The following is a 12,325-nucleotide window of genomic DNA, read 5'->3' as shown; positions in this document are numbered from 1 at the left end:
ATACTGATAATATATATCACTAAGGAATATAACTTTCCAGATTTTGTTTTACCAAACACATATTAATAGTTAATATGTTAATAAACAGTATATAATAACAGTTCTTTTTAAACTGAAACTGATTATAAAATGATTAAGTTATTATAGTTTGGTTTTATAAAACCAAAAAGTTAATAATTCTCTTTAAACTGAAACCGATTATAAAATGATTAAGAGTTATTATAGTTAGGTTTTGTATGACCAAAAAGAATCTTAAAAACTAACAGGCACACTGAATGAGTAACAAATTCTGTTCAAAAACATAGGCATAATTTTTAGGGTAAAATATATCAGATTATACAGTTTAGTTCTTAGCACATGAGGTAAAGAAGAATTTATGTTCAACATTTATTTCTCAAGGGAAAAAAAATCCCAAACTAATAAATGAGTTGCCTTTATTTACATATGACATTTATTAAGGGAAAAAGTATCCTGAGGGGCCAGGACCATGTTAATGTGCCAGGGAAATCAGATGAAATACAATATAACAAATGAAATTTTCTTTTTGCATAAAGCCAAGTCTAAGGATGCAAGTAAACTTAACATGCAAATATAAAGGCTATCAGACTAATCTTCTATATAAATGCCTTCCAAAGTTCCATTTCAGAGACAGGAATGAAGGATTTAGGGGAGACAATCTTTGAATCAACATTTTACCTTCGATCCTTTGCTTCACTGACTTCTGACAGTTTGGCAAATTGGGGGTCATCACATTTAAAAGAAATGCTGCCAAAGCTTGACAAATGCAATCTAAGAAGATAATACAAATTCTAAATGCCTGTGCAGTTTTCTGTAGTTCCCAGCATTCTTCCTCAAAAAGTCATCAGATTTAAAACTTAGAAACTCTTTAGATGGTATTTTAGCAAAAATCATTATCTAAATTATGAGATAAGGTAACACTGAAAGCCATATACAAAAAACTCAAGCCTTAAATGATATTTTGTTATTCACTTTGCAGTATGTGTGTGTTTGTAGGGGGATGTATGCAGGGATTAACTTTGCTTTTGAAAAATCTTGAAAATTTTTCCATCTGATCTTATCTCACGGGTTCTTTAGTATATGTTCAGGAACCTACCTCTTTGGAGTTGGGTACTATAGGCCCCCAGGATAGTCCACTTAAAAACAGATCACCGGGTGCAGTGGCTCACACCTGTAATCCCAGCATTTTGGGAAGCCGAGGAGGGCGGATCACCTGAGGTCGGGAGTTCGAGACCAGCCTGACCAACATGGAGAAACCCTGTCTAAACTAAAAATACAAAATTAGCCGGGCGTGGTGGTGCATGCCTGTAATCCCAGCTACTCGGGAGGCTGAGGCAGGAGAAGCACTTGAATCGGGAGGCAGAGGTTGCGGTGAGCCAAGATTGTGCCATTGTACTCCAACCTGGTCAACAAGAATGAAACTCCGTTTCAAAAAAAAAAGAAAAAAAAAATCTCCACCCCTCATCCTCCCACTGCTATGATGAAAACTGTGCCATCTTATATAGAGTTTGGGGCCTGCTACTTACAGTGAATTAGAGATCCATTCTGAACCAAAGCTAAAAGTAGGTACAGATGCTCTTTGACTTAATGAGGTTATGTGCCAATAAAGCCATCATAAACTCAAAAATTCTTAAATGCAACCATTGTAAGTCAGGGACCACTGTATACCTCACGTTTGATAAATCCTAGATTTTAATTTTGGGCAAGTAGGAATCCATCATAGATCCTTGACTGCCCCTCCTCTCTGTCCAGAATTATTTTTGTAATTATTCTCCTGCAGAGAATATTTTTCTTAAAAATGATTTATATGCTTTAATATTCAAATGCTATATGCCGAAATAGATACAAAGAAACATTAATTTGGTAAAATAACAAGAAACCTGAGAAACTAAATATAACATTATTTTTGGAGAAAGAGATCCAAATTCTCTGATTTTTTGAGACAGGATCTCACCCTGTTATTCAGGCTGGAGTGGCACGATCGTAGCTCATTGCAGCCTCGACCTCTGGGGCTCAAGTGATCCTCCCACCTCAGCCTCCTAAGTAGCTGGGACTACAGGTGCTGATATGCTTTGGATCTGTGTCCCCACCAAATCTCATGCCAAATTGTAATCCCCAGTGTTGGAGGTAGGGCCTGGTGGGAGGTGACTGGATCATGGGGGCGGAGTTCTCATGAATACTTCAGCACCTCTGGGTACTGTATAGCAAGTTCTCATGAGATCTGGTTGTTTACAAGAGCGGCACCTACCCTGGGCCTCTTGCTTTTCCTCTGGCTATGACTGCTTCCCCTTCGTCTTCCACCATGAATGAAGTTTCCTGAGGCCTCCCCAGAAGTAGAAGCTGCTGTTTCCTGTTCAGTCTGCAGAACCGTGAGCCAATTAAAGCTCTTTTCTTGATTACTCAGTCTCAGGTATTTCTTTATAGCAGTATGAGAATGGACTAGCACAAGTGAACACCACCACACCCGGCTAACTTTTTTTAGTAGAGATGAGGTCTCGCTGTGTTGTCCAGGCTGGTTTTGAACTCCCGAGCTCAAGCAATCCTCCTGCCTCAGCCTCCTAAAGTGCCGGGATTACAGGCATAAGCCACCATATCCAGCTCAAATTCTCTGATTTTAAAATTCAATGACTCTAGAAAAATTTCCTGATTCCACATAAATACTCAAATTCCTTGATATGTTGTACTCCTTTATTTCTTATTTTACATAAACAAACTTTATGTAAGTTTATCAGTGCAAAACAGAATTAGAAAAAATGGCAATATAAACCTTCAATTATTATTTAAGAATGGTATGACCTCAACCAAAATCAGATTTAAAAAGAAATATCAGAAACTGGCTTTTTTTACGGAATTCTAAAAAAAAATTACCATTTGGAATACCTGCTGCACATTAACTTTGAGGGTCATCTTGGGGAAAAAATGAGTTAATTATTCTTGTCTGGCTTTGTGAAATTTTTCAGAGTAATATCACTAAGAGGAAACTGGATATAATTTGGTACTTTCCCATATGGCAATGACATGAAGTAACAAATGGCAAGTGGTAAAGGGGAAGGAAGAAGAAAAAAGTATAGAGTGAATTGTAACATGTAAAAAAAAACAAGGTTTTTTTTTTTTTTTTTTGTAAAGAAGGGGTAAGGAATTTGAAACTTTAAGAATAGAGTATCAAATTATATATATATATATATATGTAGAACACAATTTTCTATCTTAAAAACTGGAATGTTATTTCACTTAAAATGTACAGTATGCAAAATACTCTAAACAGTAAAATAAAAAAACCACAAAAAAACCAATGTAAATGCTTGTAATTTTTCCAGTAAATGAGATTTCTAGATCAAAAATCACCATTACAAACCCTTTAACCAAGGATTTATTTTTTGTTTCCAGCATTACAATTTGTAATAATTCATAAATTTCCATTTCAGTACGTTTTAAGACACAGATCTCACACAGGCAGTTGTGTCCACATGTTAACAACTCTTTTATTCAGCAAAGAGATCACCCAGCCGCCATTCTCATATAAACAATGCTCATTGCTACCTGAACATTTTAAAGTACGTTATGAGTTGTTTTGATGATGACAGCTGTAGCTTTTCACCACATTTTCAATTACTGAATTGCATGTTTTTTTCACCTTGATAACTTAGGGTCAGTAGAAAGCTATTTACTTACATGTTATAGTCAATATTCTATGCTAAATGCCCATCTGTAACTGGAAGAAACTCACAGACACACTATGAACTATATTATACAAAATCATGACCATGAGTTTCAGTGAGAGATTCTGTCTCTCTTAAAGCAAGAAATATCCCACAGCTCAGATTTACATAAGTAGTGCCGCCTTTTAAATAAATTAAAAGTCAAATGCTGTCCTGCCTGTAAAATTATAAATATTTCTAACCCATTTTACGGAATTTTAAAATGTTTGTAAATGCATTATCTCCCAGTAAATAAACATTACGGTACTGAACCTCATTTAAAAAAAAGTCATCACACTGGCCCATGGGAACATCTAGGACTGTACCTCCTAACATTAAAAATTAAACCAAATAAGGGGAAAAGAGCAAAGAAGAAAAAAGAAATTTTACAAAGTGGCAACTACTATGACCTAAAAGTGTATACTGAGATGTCGTCATTCAATTCAGTAACTAAACATTTCTGGAATGAACATTTGTAGATAACTAGGTAAGGAGAGTGATTCTCTTAGCACTCAGGTCAAAATCACAAAGTATGGAGAAATAATTTCCACATTCTATAAGGAAATATAGACTTTGAAACGGAGTGACTGTTTAAAAACTACATAGCAAGATTTAGCCAGAACGTTCAAGATTGGCAGATTCTGATGGAGTGAAATCTTCAGTGGCAACAAATTAAAAATCATGATCCTATGGATGTCACTTATTTTTACCAATGTGAAAAAAAAGATGATTGCAAAGTACAGTATACACTGAACAGGTGAAATATGGGACATTATGAACAATTTAAATAACCAAAATGTTCCCTATGGAAGCATAAAAACATGATTTGCAAATGGATTCAACTTGTAGTGCCTCTCTTAGATGTAAGAAGTAGTTTTAGTTCTGTGTCCTGCTGAATTGCTCTTTACATAAAATATTTCCTTCATCTTAAAAAAAAAAAGGCTTCTGCATGGCACTGAGTCCTTCAGTGTAGGAGAGGAGGAAACTTTGTAGAGTGGACGGACAAACTTGTTTCCAAGGTCCCCACCCAGGTGATTCATTCCATCAAACTCACAGTATCTCCAAATCTACATGTCGAACTTCAGGATTTCGTTTCTGTAAAGAAAAATCACCACCACATTATTTGTAGCAAAATAAAATCTTGTTTCTTTTTATTCCTCTTGATCATTAGAGCCAATGAAAACATTTGCAAACTATTTCACTACAGCATACTAATAAGAGAAACAGTTGCATAAGAAAAAAAAAAAAAGATCAATAGGTAAATAGACATACTATAAACAGTACAATAAGTAGTCCCACATTTCCTAAGTTTTTTCATGTGTTCGTTAATACAAAAATGCATTAAGGATCTAGTACATGCCAAGCATTGCAAAGCACTGGAAATACACATTTTTGTGTGGTGAAAAGAAAATCACTGCAAAGCAATAATCAGAAAGAGTAAATTGACAACCACTCATTTTATATACTTCAGCAACAATCCATATATTCTTGGGCCGGGCACTGTGCTAGAAAACAGAGCTATGATTATTAAATAAGACTGTTCCTGACCCTAAGTGCCTCAGTTTAGCTAGGGAGACAAGCATAGCAGTAACCACCTACAAGTTAAAGTATTAGAGCTAATAATAAAAAGTTAACATTTGTTGGGTACTTACTGAAGTATCAAGTACTGTGTTACATGTGCACATGTATGTGTGTTTTAAAAGCCTAATAACCTAATTATTATTTCCATCTTATACTTGGGAAAACTGAAGTATGAAGAAATTAACTAACCTGTCTGAAGTCACACTGCTAGTAAGTGATGGAACCAGGACTGATTCCAGGCCTGACTCCAGACCTGATTCCAGACCCCAAGCTCCTATTACACTGTACTAAATAATAACACTAGGAGCAAAAATGAGACAGCCATTTTGCTCATGGGATCTAGAAAGATTTCAATGAGGGTATAATATCTAAGCTAGGTCTGCATATGGTAAGCCTTCCAGGTAGATAATGAAGAGTGTCTAGACAGAAAACACAACATCAGCAAAGTCAGACAGCCTGCAAAGTGTGCAATGGCACTATGGTGTAGCTAGCACAGAAGCTGCAAAAAGGGTAGGGTGGTAATGAGGCTGGAAAGACAGGCAGAAATCAGGTTACTAAAAATCTTATATGCTAGCTTAAGGAACTTCAATTCAATAACAACCAATACTGTCTACTATTACATGCCTACTCTGTGCCAGGCATTGAAGTGTATATGACAATGAACTGGGAACAAACAGTATTTGCCTTCAGTTATGTTTGGTAGTGAAGTGATACGGGTAAATTAAGTAGCCAATTACAATACTCGGCTACCACAGAGCAAAGTAAAGATTTGGGGTTTCTTTTTCCTGTGAGTGCACAAAGGAAAGGCACCTAAATCAACTTGAGGGGAATTACAAATATAATAAAATGTAATATATTAATACTGTGAGAAGGGAGGACAGAAAGTAGTGTATAATTACCACACCTATCGAAGAGGAAATACTGTTAAATCAAGAGAAGTAGTGTAAGACTTTTATATAGAAATATGGCAGTAAATAAAGACATACTAAAAGTATTAAAAATTATTTTATCTCTTAAAATATAAGTAATGAGGTAAGTGAGGCAGTGATAGTTATTTCTGTTATAATCTTTTCAGTTCTATTTGACTTTATAAACTTTGTGCATTATTTGATAGAAATTGCAAAAATAGATCACAAGGGGAGAAAAGTTCCTGTAAATGATTCAGTTAGGATTAATAATTCCTAGCTTAAAAAGTAATATCCTAGGACCATGTGCATATTACTCGTATTAAAGGCATCCAGTCATAAAAACAAAATCTGGCAGAATACTGGAGTTTTGCTCCAGCAAGAACACTCTATTGAGTGCACACAGGGATTTTTCTTATAACTAGTGTCGTTCAAGTGTGCCTGGGGGTACCTTCCTCTTAGATCCTAATGTGAGAATGACCAGGGACCTTTTAACAAGGAGGGTACCCTTTTGTTCTCAACCTTTTCCTTATTTAAAACCATTCCCTGTCTCTAGAACTCTGTAAACTCAATATGGAATTAAAAATAAAATTCTCCAAACAAAAATGAAACTAAATTTTATCTGCCTACTCCAATCAACTCTTACCTATCCTAATATGACTTGAAAAATTTACCTGTTCATTGAAAGTTTGACATTATTCTATCTAAAAAGCACAATATAAACAAATGTGTACTAATAAAAGCTTTATCTAAAAAAAACCCCTAAAAATTGGCTCTGCTTTTAAAAATCAAATTTTCAGAGTAAACTAATCAAATTTGTAAAAATGTATGTGCACAATACAAAGCACACAATATATGCTGAATGAATGAGTAAATATAATTAATATCCTTAAAACTCAATGTTCACTGCCTAACAAGATATCATGTGTATACTAGAAACTAGTATTTATGGAACAGAACTGAAAATCAATAACTGGTATCCAACATAAAATTTTCATTCACTTATTCAACAAATACTTTAAAATCTACTATATTCCTTACATTGCTCAATACCAATTAGGCTATTTTACACACCATGAGGATTTTATTCCAATACTTGCACAGAGTTAAAACCCAAATTACATAATTTATTTTGCAATGCTGCAGATTCATTAAAAACAATGCTATAAGAGAAACTGGAGAAACAGAGGCAAAGTAGAGAACAGAGCATTTAATTCAGACATTATTTATAAGGAATTTACGAATGCTACAGCAGTCTCCCAATGAACTAATTTCCATTAATCATCATGAACAAAAAACTTAATGGAGGGATAGAAGAAAGAAATATAGAGATAGGACAAAAAAATGTTTAACAGATCAAAGAACTTTAAAATCATAACAAGATATATTTATATTAATTTTGTACTTCCCATCTTGTAATATGGGAATCTACGAATTAGTCTCTATTATTTTTAACACCTTTACAAAGAACTATACAAGTTCTAGAATTTTTTTTTTTTTTTTTTTTGAGATGGAGTCTTGCTCTGTTGCCCAGGTTGAAGTGCAGTGGCACTATCTCAGCTCACTGCAACCTCTGCCTCCTGGGTTCAAGCAATTCTCCTGTCTCAGCCTCCTAAGTAGCTGGGACTATAGGCGCCTGCCACCACGCCCGGCTAGTTTTTCTATTTTTAGTAGAGACGGGGTTTCACCATATTGGTCAGGCTGGTCTTAAACTCCTGACCTCAGCTGATCCACCCACCTTGGCCTTCCAAAGTGCTGGGATTACAGGCATGAGCCACCATGCCCAGCCACAAGTTCTGGAATTTTAAGCCAAAAATATAGTCTATTTCAACACTCAATGGCATTACTCAACAGAGGTGGCTCTACTGCTACAGAATTACATAAATGAGTGTGACCTTCCAAAATAATCCAGTAATAATTACAATTTAAACTTGGAAGGCAACCATGAGATACTAAAAATGAACGAATATGCCAGTGAACAAAGTTTTAGTTTTCAAAAGAAAATCAGCTTCTTTTCATGACTAGGAAAAACAATTACATTCGTGCATTCCCTTTTGGTTTAGCACCTCAACTGTGAAGATGTCCTTTGACTTAAGATTAATTATGCTTTATTATCTTAGCCAAAGATGTTCCCAACTGAATGTATGGATTATACTTAGCTTACTGGTTTGAAAGACTTACATAATTCAAAAACATTCTTAATGATTTAATAGCCTCTACTTAAAGTACAAAGTTAACTAAACAAAAACAATAAGGTCTGATTGTTATAAGAGTAAATATAGGTGATAATGACCAATTTGTTGATTATTCTTAAATCTGGCTTCTGATTTCTTGTATCTACTAAAATGTAAAGCAAATATTTAGTCCATTATTTTCCTTGCCAGCAAAATAAAAACAAATAGAATAAAGAGCAAAGTTTATTCAATCTTGTGCTACCTTGCACAAAAATAACCATCGTCTCACATTTTATATACATTAGTTGTTCGCAAAGTGCAGTTCAAAGACTGCTGGGGTCCTGAGACCTTTTTAGGGGGACTCTAAGGTCAGAACTATTTTCATAGTAACTCTAAGACTTTCTTTTCTCTTTTTTTTACTATGCTGACATTTCCTGATGGCATAAAAACAATGGTGGGTAAAACTGCTTGCACATTTGCACAATTCAAGGCAAATGGCATCGAACCATACCAGTAGTCATTGTCTCTACTGTCCCACACTGGACATAAAAAAGAAAAAAAGCCAGTTTCATTTTTAAAAGTCTTTCATGAAATAGCAAATGTATCCATTGTACAAGGATAATCTCAACCTTTGAGTTCACTTTTAAAATCCTGTGACAAAATGGAAAGTATGTAAAAGTACTTCTGTGATTGCTTGAGTTGTGAGCTGAATAAACTGCTTTTTAATCTAGAATATATTTTTATTTGAAAGATTAACAAACTCGGTTTATTCAAATTTGGGTATTTGGCAGGCATCTTCTAAAAAAATGAACAAAATGAGTCTTATTTCAAGGAAAATAACAGTATTTGTTGCTAATGATAAAATGCAAGCTTTTAAGTGAAAATTTAAGTTGAAAAACATATCCACCCCATCAGCCTGACAGTGTACCCATATTTAGAAATGTATCAACATCTGAAAGATCTATGTACCTCACTGAACCAGTATTTTCCAAAATAATAATTCATAATGTTATAGAATCATGCATGGGTAAAGGATTCATTCAGAGTATAAAGACAGACCAAAAGATTTTAATATAACAGTGTATAGTAGAGAATTAATCTTACCCAAAGGGAGGTTTGGCTTTTGTTCTCCATAACCCGGAGGGAATTTCTAGGCCCTTGACATGTCCTGCCTAAGAGTGTCTTTGTTTATCTGGGGGCATTAGCCACCAGACAGTCTAACAATGTGACATATGATGGGGGCCTTTGACCACACAGTATCTGCTCCACCTCTAGAGGGGCTAGAGACAAAAGGTCAGCCACTTAGGCAGTCAACCATGGAGCCTCAATAAAATCTCTGGTCAAGTCTCAGATGAGCTTCCTGGTTGGCAACACGTCATGCTACTGTCAAACTTCACTGCCAGGGGAGTAATACTGTACATTACAGAGAAAAGACAACTGAAACGTCATGTTTGGAACTTTCCTGGACCCTGCCCTATGCACTTCTTCTGTTGGCTGATTTCAATCAGTATCCCTTACCTGTAATAAACCAAACCATAATGGGTATAACATGATTTGGTGAGTTCTGAGAGTACTAGTGAATTATCAAACCTGAAGTGCTCTAGGGAACCTCCTGAACTCACAGTTGGTATGAGAAGGAAGGACAGTCTTGTAGACTGTGCCCCCTACCTTCACAAGTAGCATATGAAAAGAGAATATCACAATTATCTCAAAAGGCTATAGGAACAGTTCTCCTTTTCCTTCATATTCTTCGACCAAACAATCAAATCACTACGACAGAAGGCAGAAGCAGATATGGGACTGTAGCTGTCTTCTACTAAGTCAGGCATAAGAAACTTTTGCAAAAATGTGAAATATCACTCTTCTAACTACGTTTTTCATTTTGGAAAATATAACTATTTATATAAAAATGTGGGCTTAGCGTGGTGGCTCACGCCTGTAATCCCAGCACTTTGGGAGGCTGGGGTGGGCAAATCACAAGGTCAGGAGTTCCAGATCAGCCTGGCCAACACAGCGAAACCCCGTCTCTAACTAAAAATACAAAAAAAAAAAAAAAAAAAAAAAAAAAGCCAGGCATGGTGGTGGGTGACTGTTATCCCAGCTACTCGGGAGGCTGAGGCAGGAGAATCCCTTGAACCTGGGAGGTGGAAGTTGCGGTGAGCTGAGATCACGCCACTGCACTCCAGCCTGGGCGACAGTGTGAGACTCCGTCTCAATTGAGAAAAAAAAAAAATGTGGCCGGGTGGGGTGGCTCACTCCTGTAATTCCAGCACTTTGGGAGGCCAAGACAGGTGGATCACTTGAGGTCAGGAGTTCGATACCAGCCTGGCCAACATTTTGAAACGTCATCTCTGCTAAAAATACAAAAATTAGCCGGGCATGGTGGTGGGCACCTGTAGTCCCAGCTACTCAGGAGGCTGAGGCAGGAAAATCACTTGAACCCAGGAGGCAGAGGTTGCAGTGAGCCCAGATCGTGCCACTGCACTCCAGCCTAGGCAACAGAGTGAGACTCTATCTTAGTTAAAAAAAAAGAAGTTATTTGTATTAAATAGGTGTATGTTTTTAAAAGTAAATGATAAATATTTAAAAATTTATCTACTTTCATGTATGATTTGGTAAATATCAATAACTATAACTTAAATAAATAAAATCTCTTTGGGGTCTGCAATAATTTTTAAAAATGAAAGAGTCTTAAGACCAAAATATTTGAGAAATGCTCATCTAGAAACTTCAAAAATTGTCAGATAAAGCTCATGAACTATAATATTAACAAAATCTTATTTGAAGTACTTGTATTAATCTAATCAGATATCCAGATTCTCAAAGGAAAACTTACAGAGATGGAAGATTTTTCCTTCCATTTTTTACACAATTAAAGAATGGTCAATATCAACTGAAGAAAAAGCACTGCCTTCAACAAACTATATACATTAAAGATCATTTACAAGTTTTTATTCATTGCAAACATAATTCAAATGCCAATAAATGGCAATTTGAGAACACTGAGACATTTTAAAAGGCAACCTGATCCAGATCAGGTAGTATTTCAGTAACATAACCAATAAATTACAATAACCTCCAACTGAATAGAAACAAACAAAAACAGAAAATAATTTCAAATGGACTAAAAGCAAGATACACATTCTATTTTTTCTAACTTTTGACCAGAGTCTAAAGTTTCCCTTTTCATCTTTCTCTAGGAACTTTCAAAATGCTTATTTAATAACAACAAAAATCCTTTGACTATTTTAGAAACTAAGCAGGCAGCATAAAATAGTGGTTAAAAGTAAAGAATCTGGTTCAAATCACAACTTCCCTATTTCCTTGGGTAAATTATTCAACTTCTCTAAACCAGTCATTTTCTGGCTTATAAATACCTACACATTGTGGAGTTATGAGTGGGTTAAAGCATGCATGTGATGGATGCACTTAGTGTCTGCTGTAGATTAAGTACTCAAAAAAATAGCTGCCATTATCATTATGTTATTTTTATGAATACATCTTACTTTCAGTTCCTTCTCAAGTCTATCTACTTCAGCTCCTAAAGTATCAATAATATTTTCTCCATGTTTAAGCATAAAGGTCTCTAGTTCTTCAGGAGTTTTCACTTCTTGAATTTCCTATAAAGAAAATGAAAACAGGAAAATAAATTTTTTAAAAACCATAGTGGTACACTGATGACTCCTTAAAAAAAAAAACCTTATAACAAACACCATTACGTTTAATGAACATTTTTAAAACTTTAAGCCACAGGCAATGGATTACCTATTTCCAAAACAATTCAGATCAAGAAAATTGAGTACAATACTACACAGAGGTAGCACTACAAAATTATTGGGGAATAATAGAGTCAATAAATAGTGTTAGAATAATTATTTTCCTATAAGAAAAAAAATTTAATCCCTATCTCAGACCATTAAAATAGTTGAAATGGATGAAAGACATAAGG

The 12,325-nt window shown here is 35.2% G+C and overlaps 1 protein-coding gene across 3 annotated transcripts in view; it reads right to left on the bottom strand.

Annotated features, from left to right (window-relative positions):
- Window positions 1-3,372: 3,372 nt before the first annotated feature.
- The window catches only part of SLC30A9 (solute carrier family 30 member 9), a 104,403-nt gene continuing 95,450 nt past the window's right edge, over window positions 3,373-12,325 (bottom strand). For 2 of the 3 annotated variants that reach the window (XR_013417830.1, XM_015138294.3), the window contains 2 exons: window positions 11,883-11,996; window positions 3,373-4,811 (listed from right to left, as the gene is read on the bottom strand). Coding sequence is in view for 2 of the 3 variants with exons in the window: in XM_015138294.3 (XP_014993780.1) it covers window positions 4,767-4,811; window positions 11,883-11,996 (159 nt within the window). In the remaining variant the exon portion in view is untranslated. The remainder of the gene's footprint in view (window positions 4,812-11,882; window positions 11,997-12,325) is intronic. The other variant, XM_078003364.1, reaches the window with a different exon arrangement.

Source organism: Macaca mulatta, chromosome 5 (assembly GCF_049350105.2).
Source record: "Macaca mulatta isolate MMU2019108-1 chromosome 5, T2T-MMU8v2.0, whole genome shotgun sequence".
NCBI lineage: Eukaryota > Metazoa > Chordata > Mammalia > Primates > Cercopithecidae > Macaca > Macaca mulatta.
The sequence above is the reverse complement of the archived record's forward strand: the minus strand, read 5'-3'. Positions and strand labels throughout refer to the sequence as shown.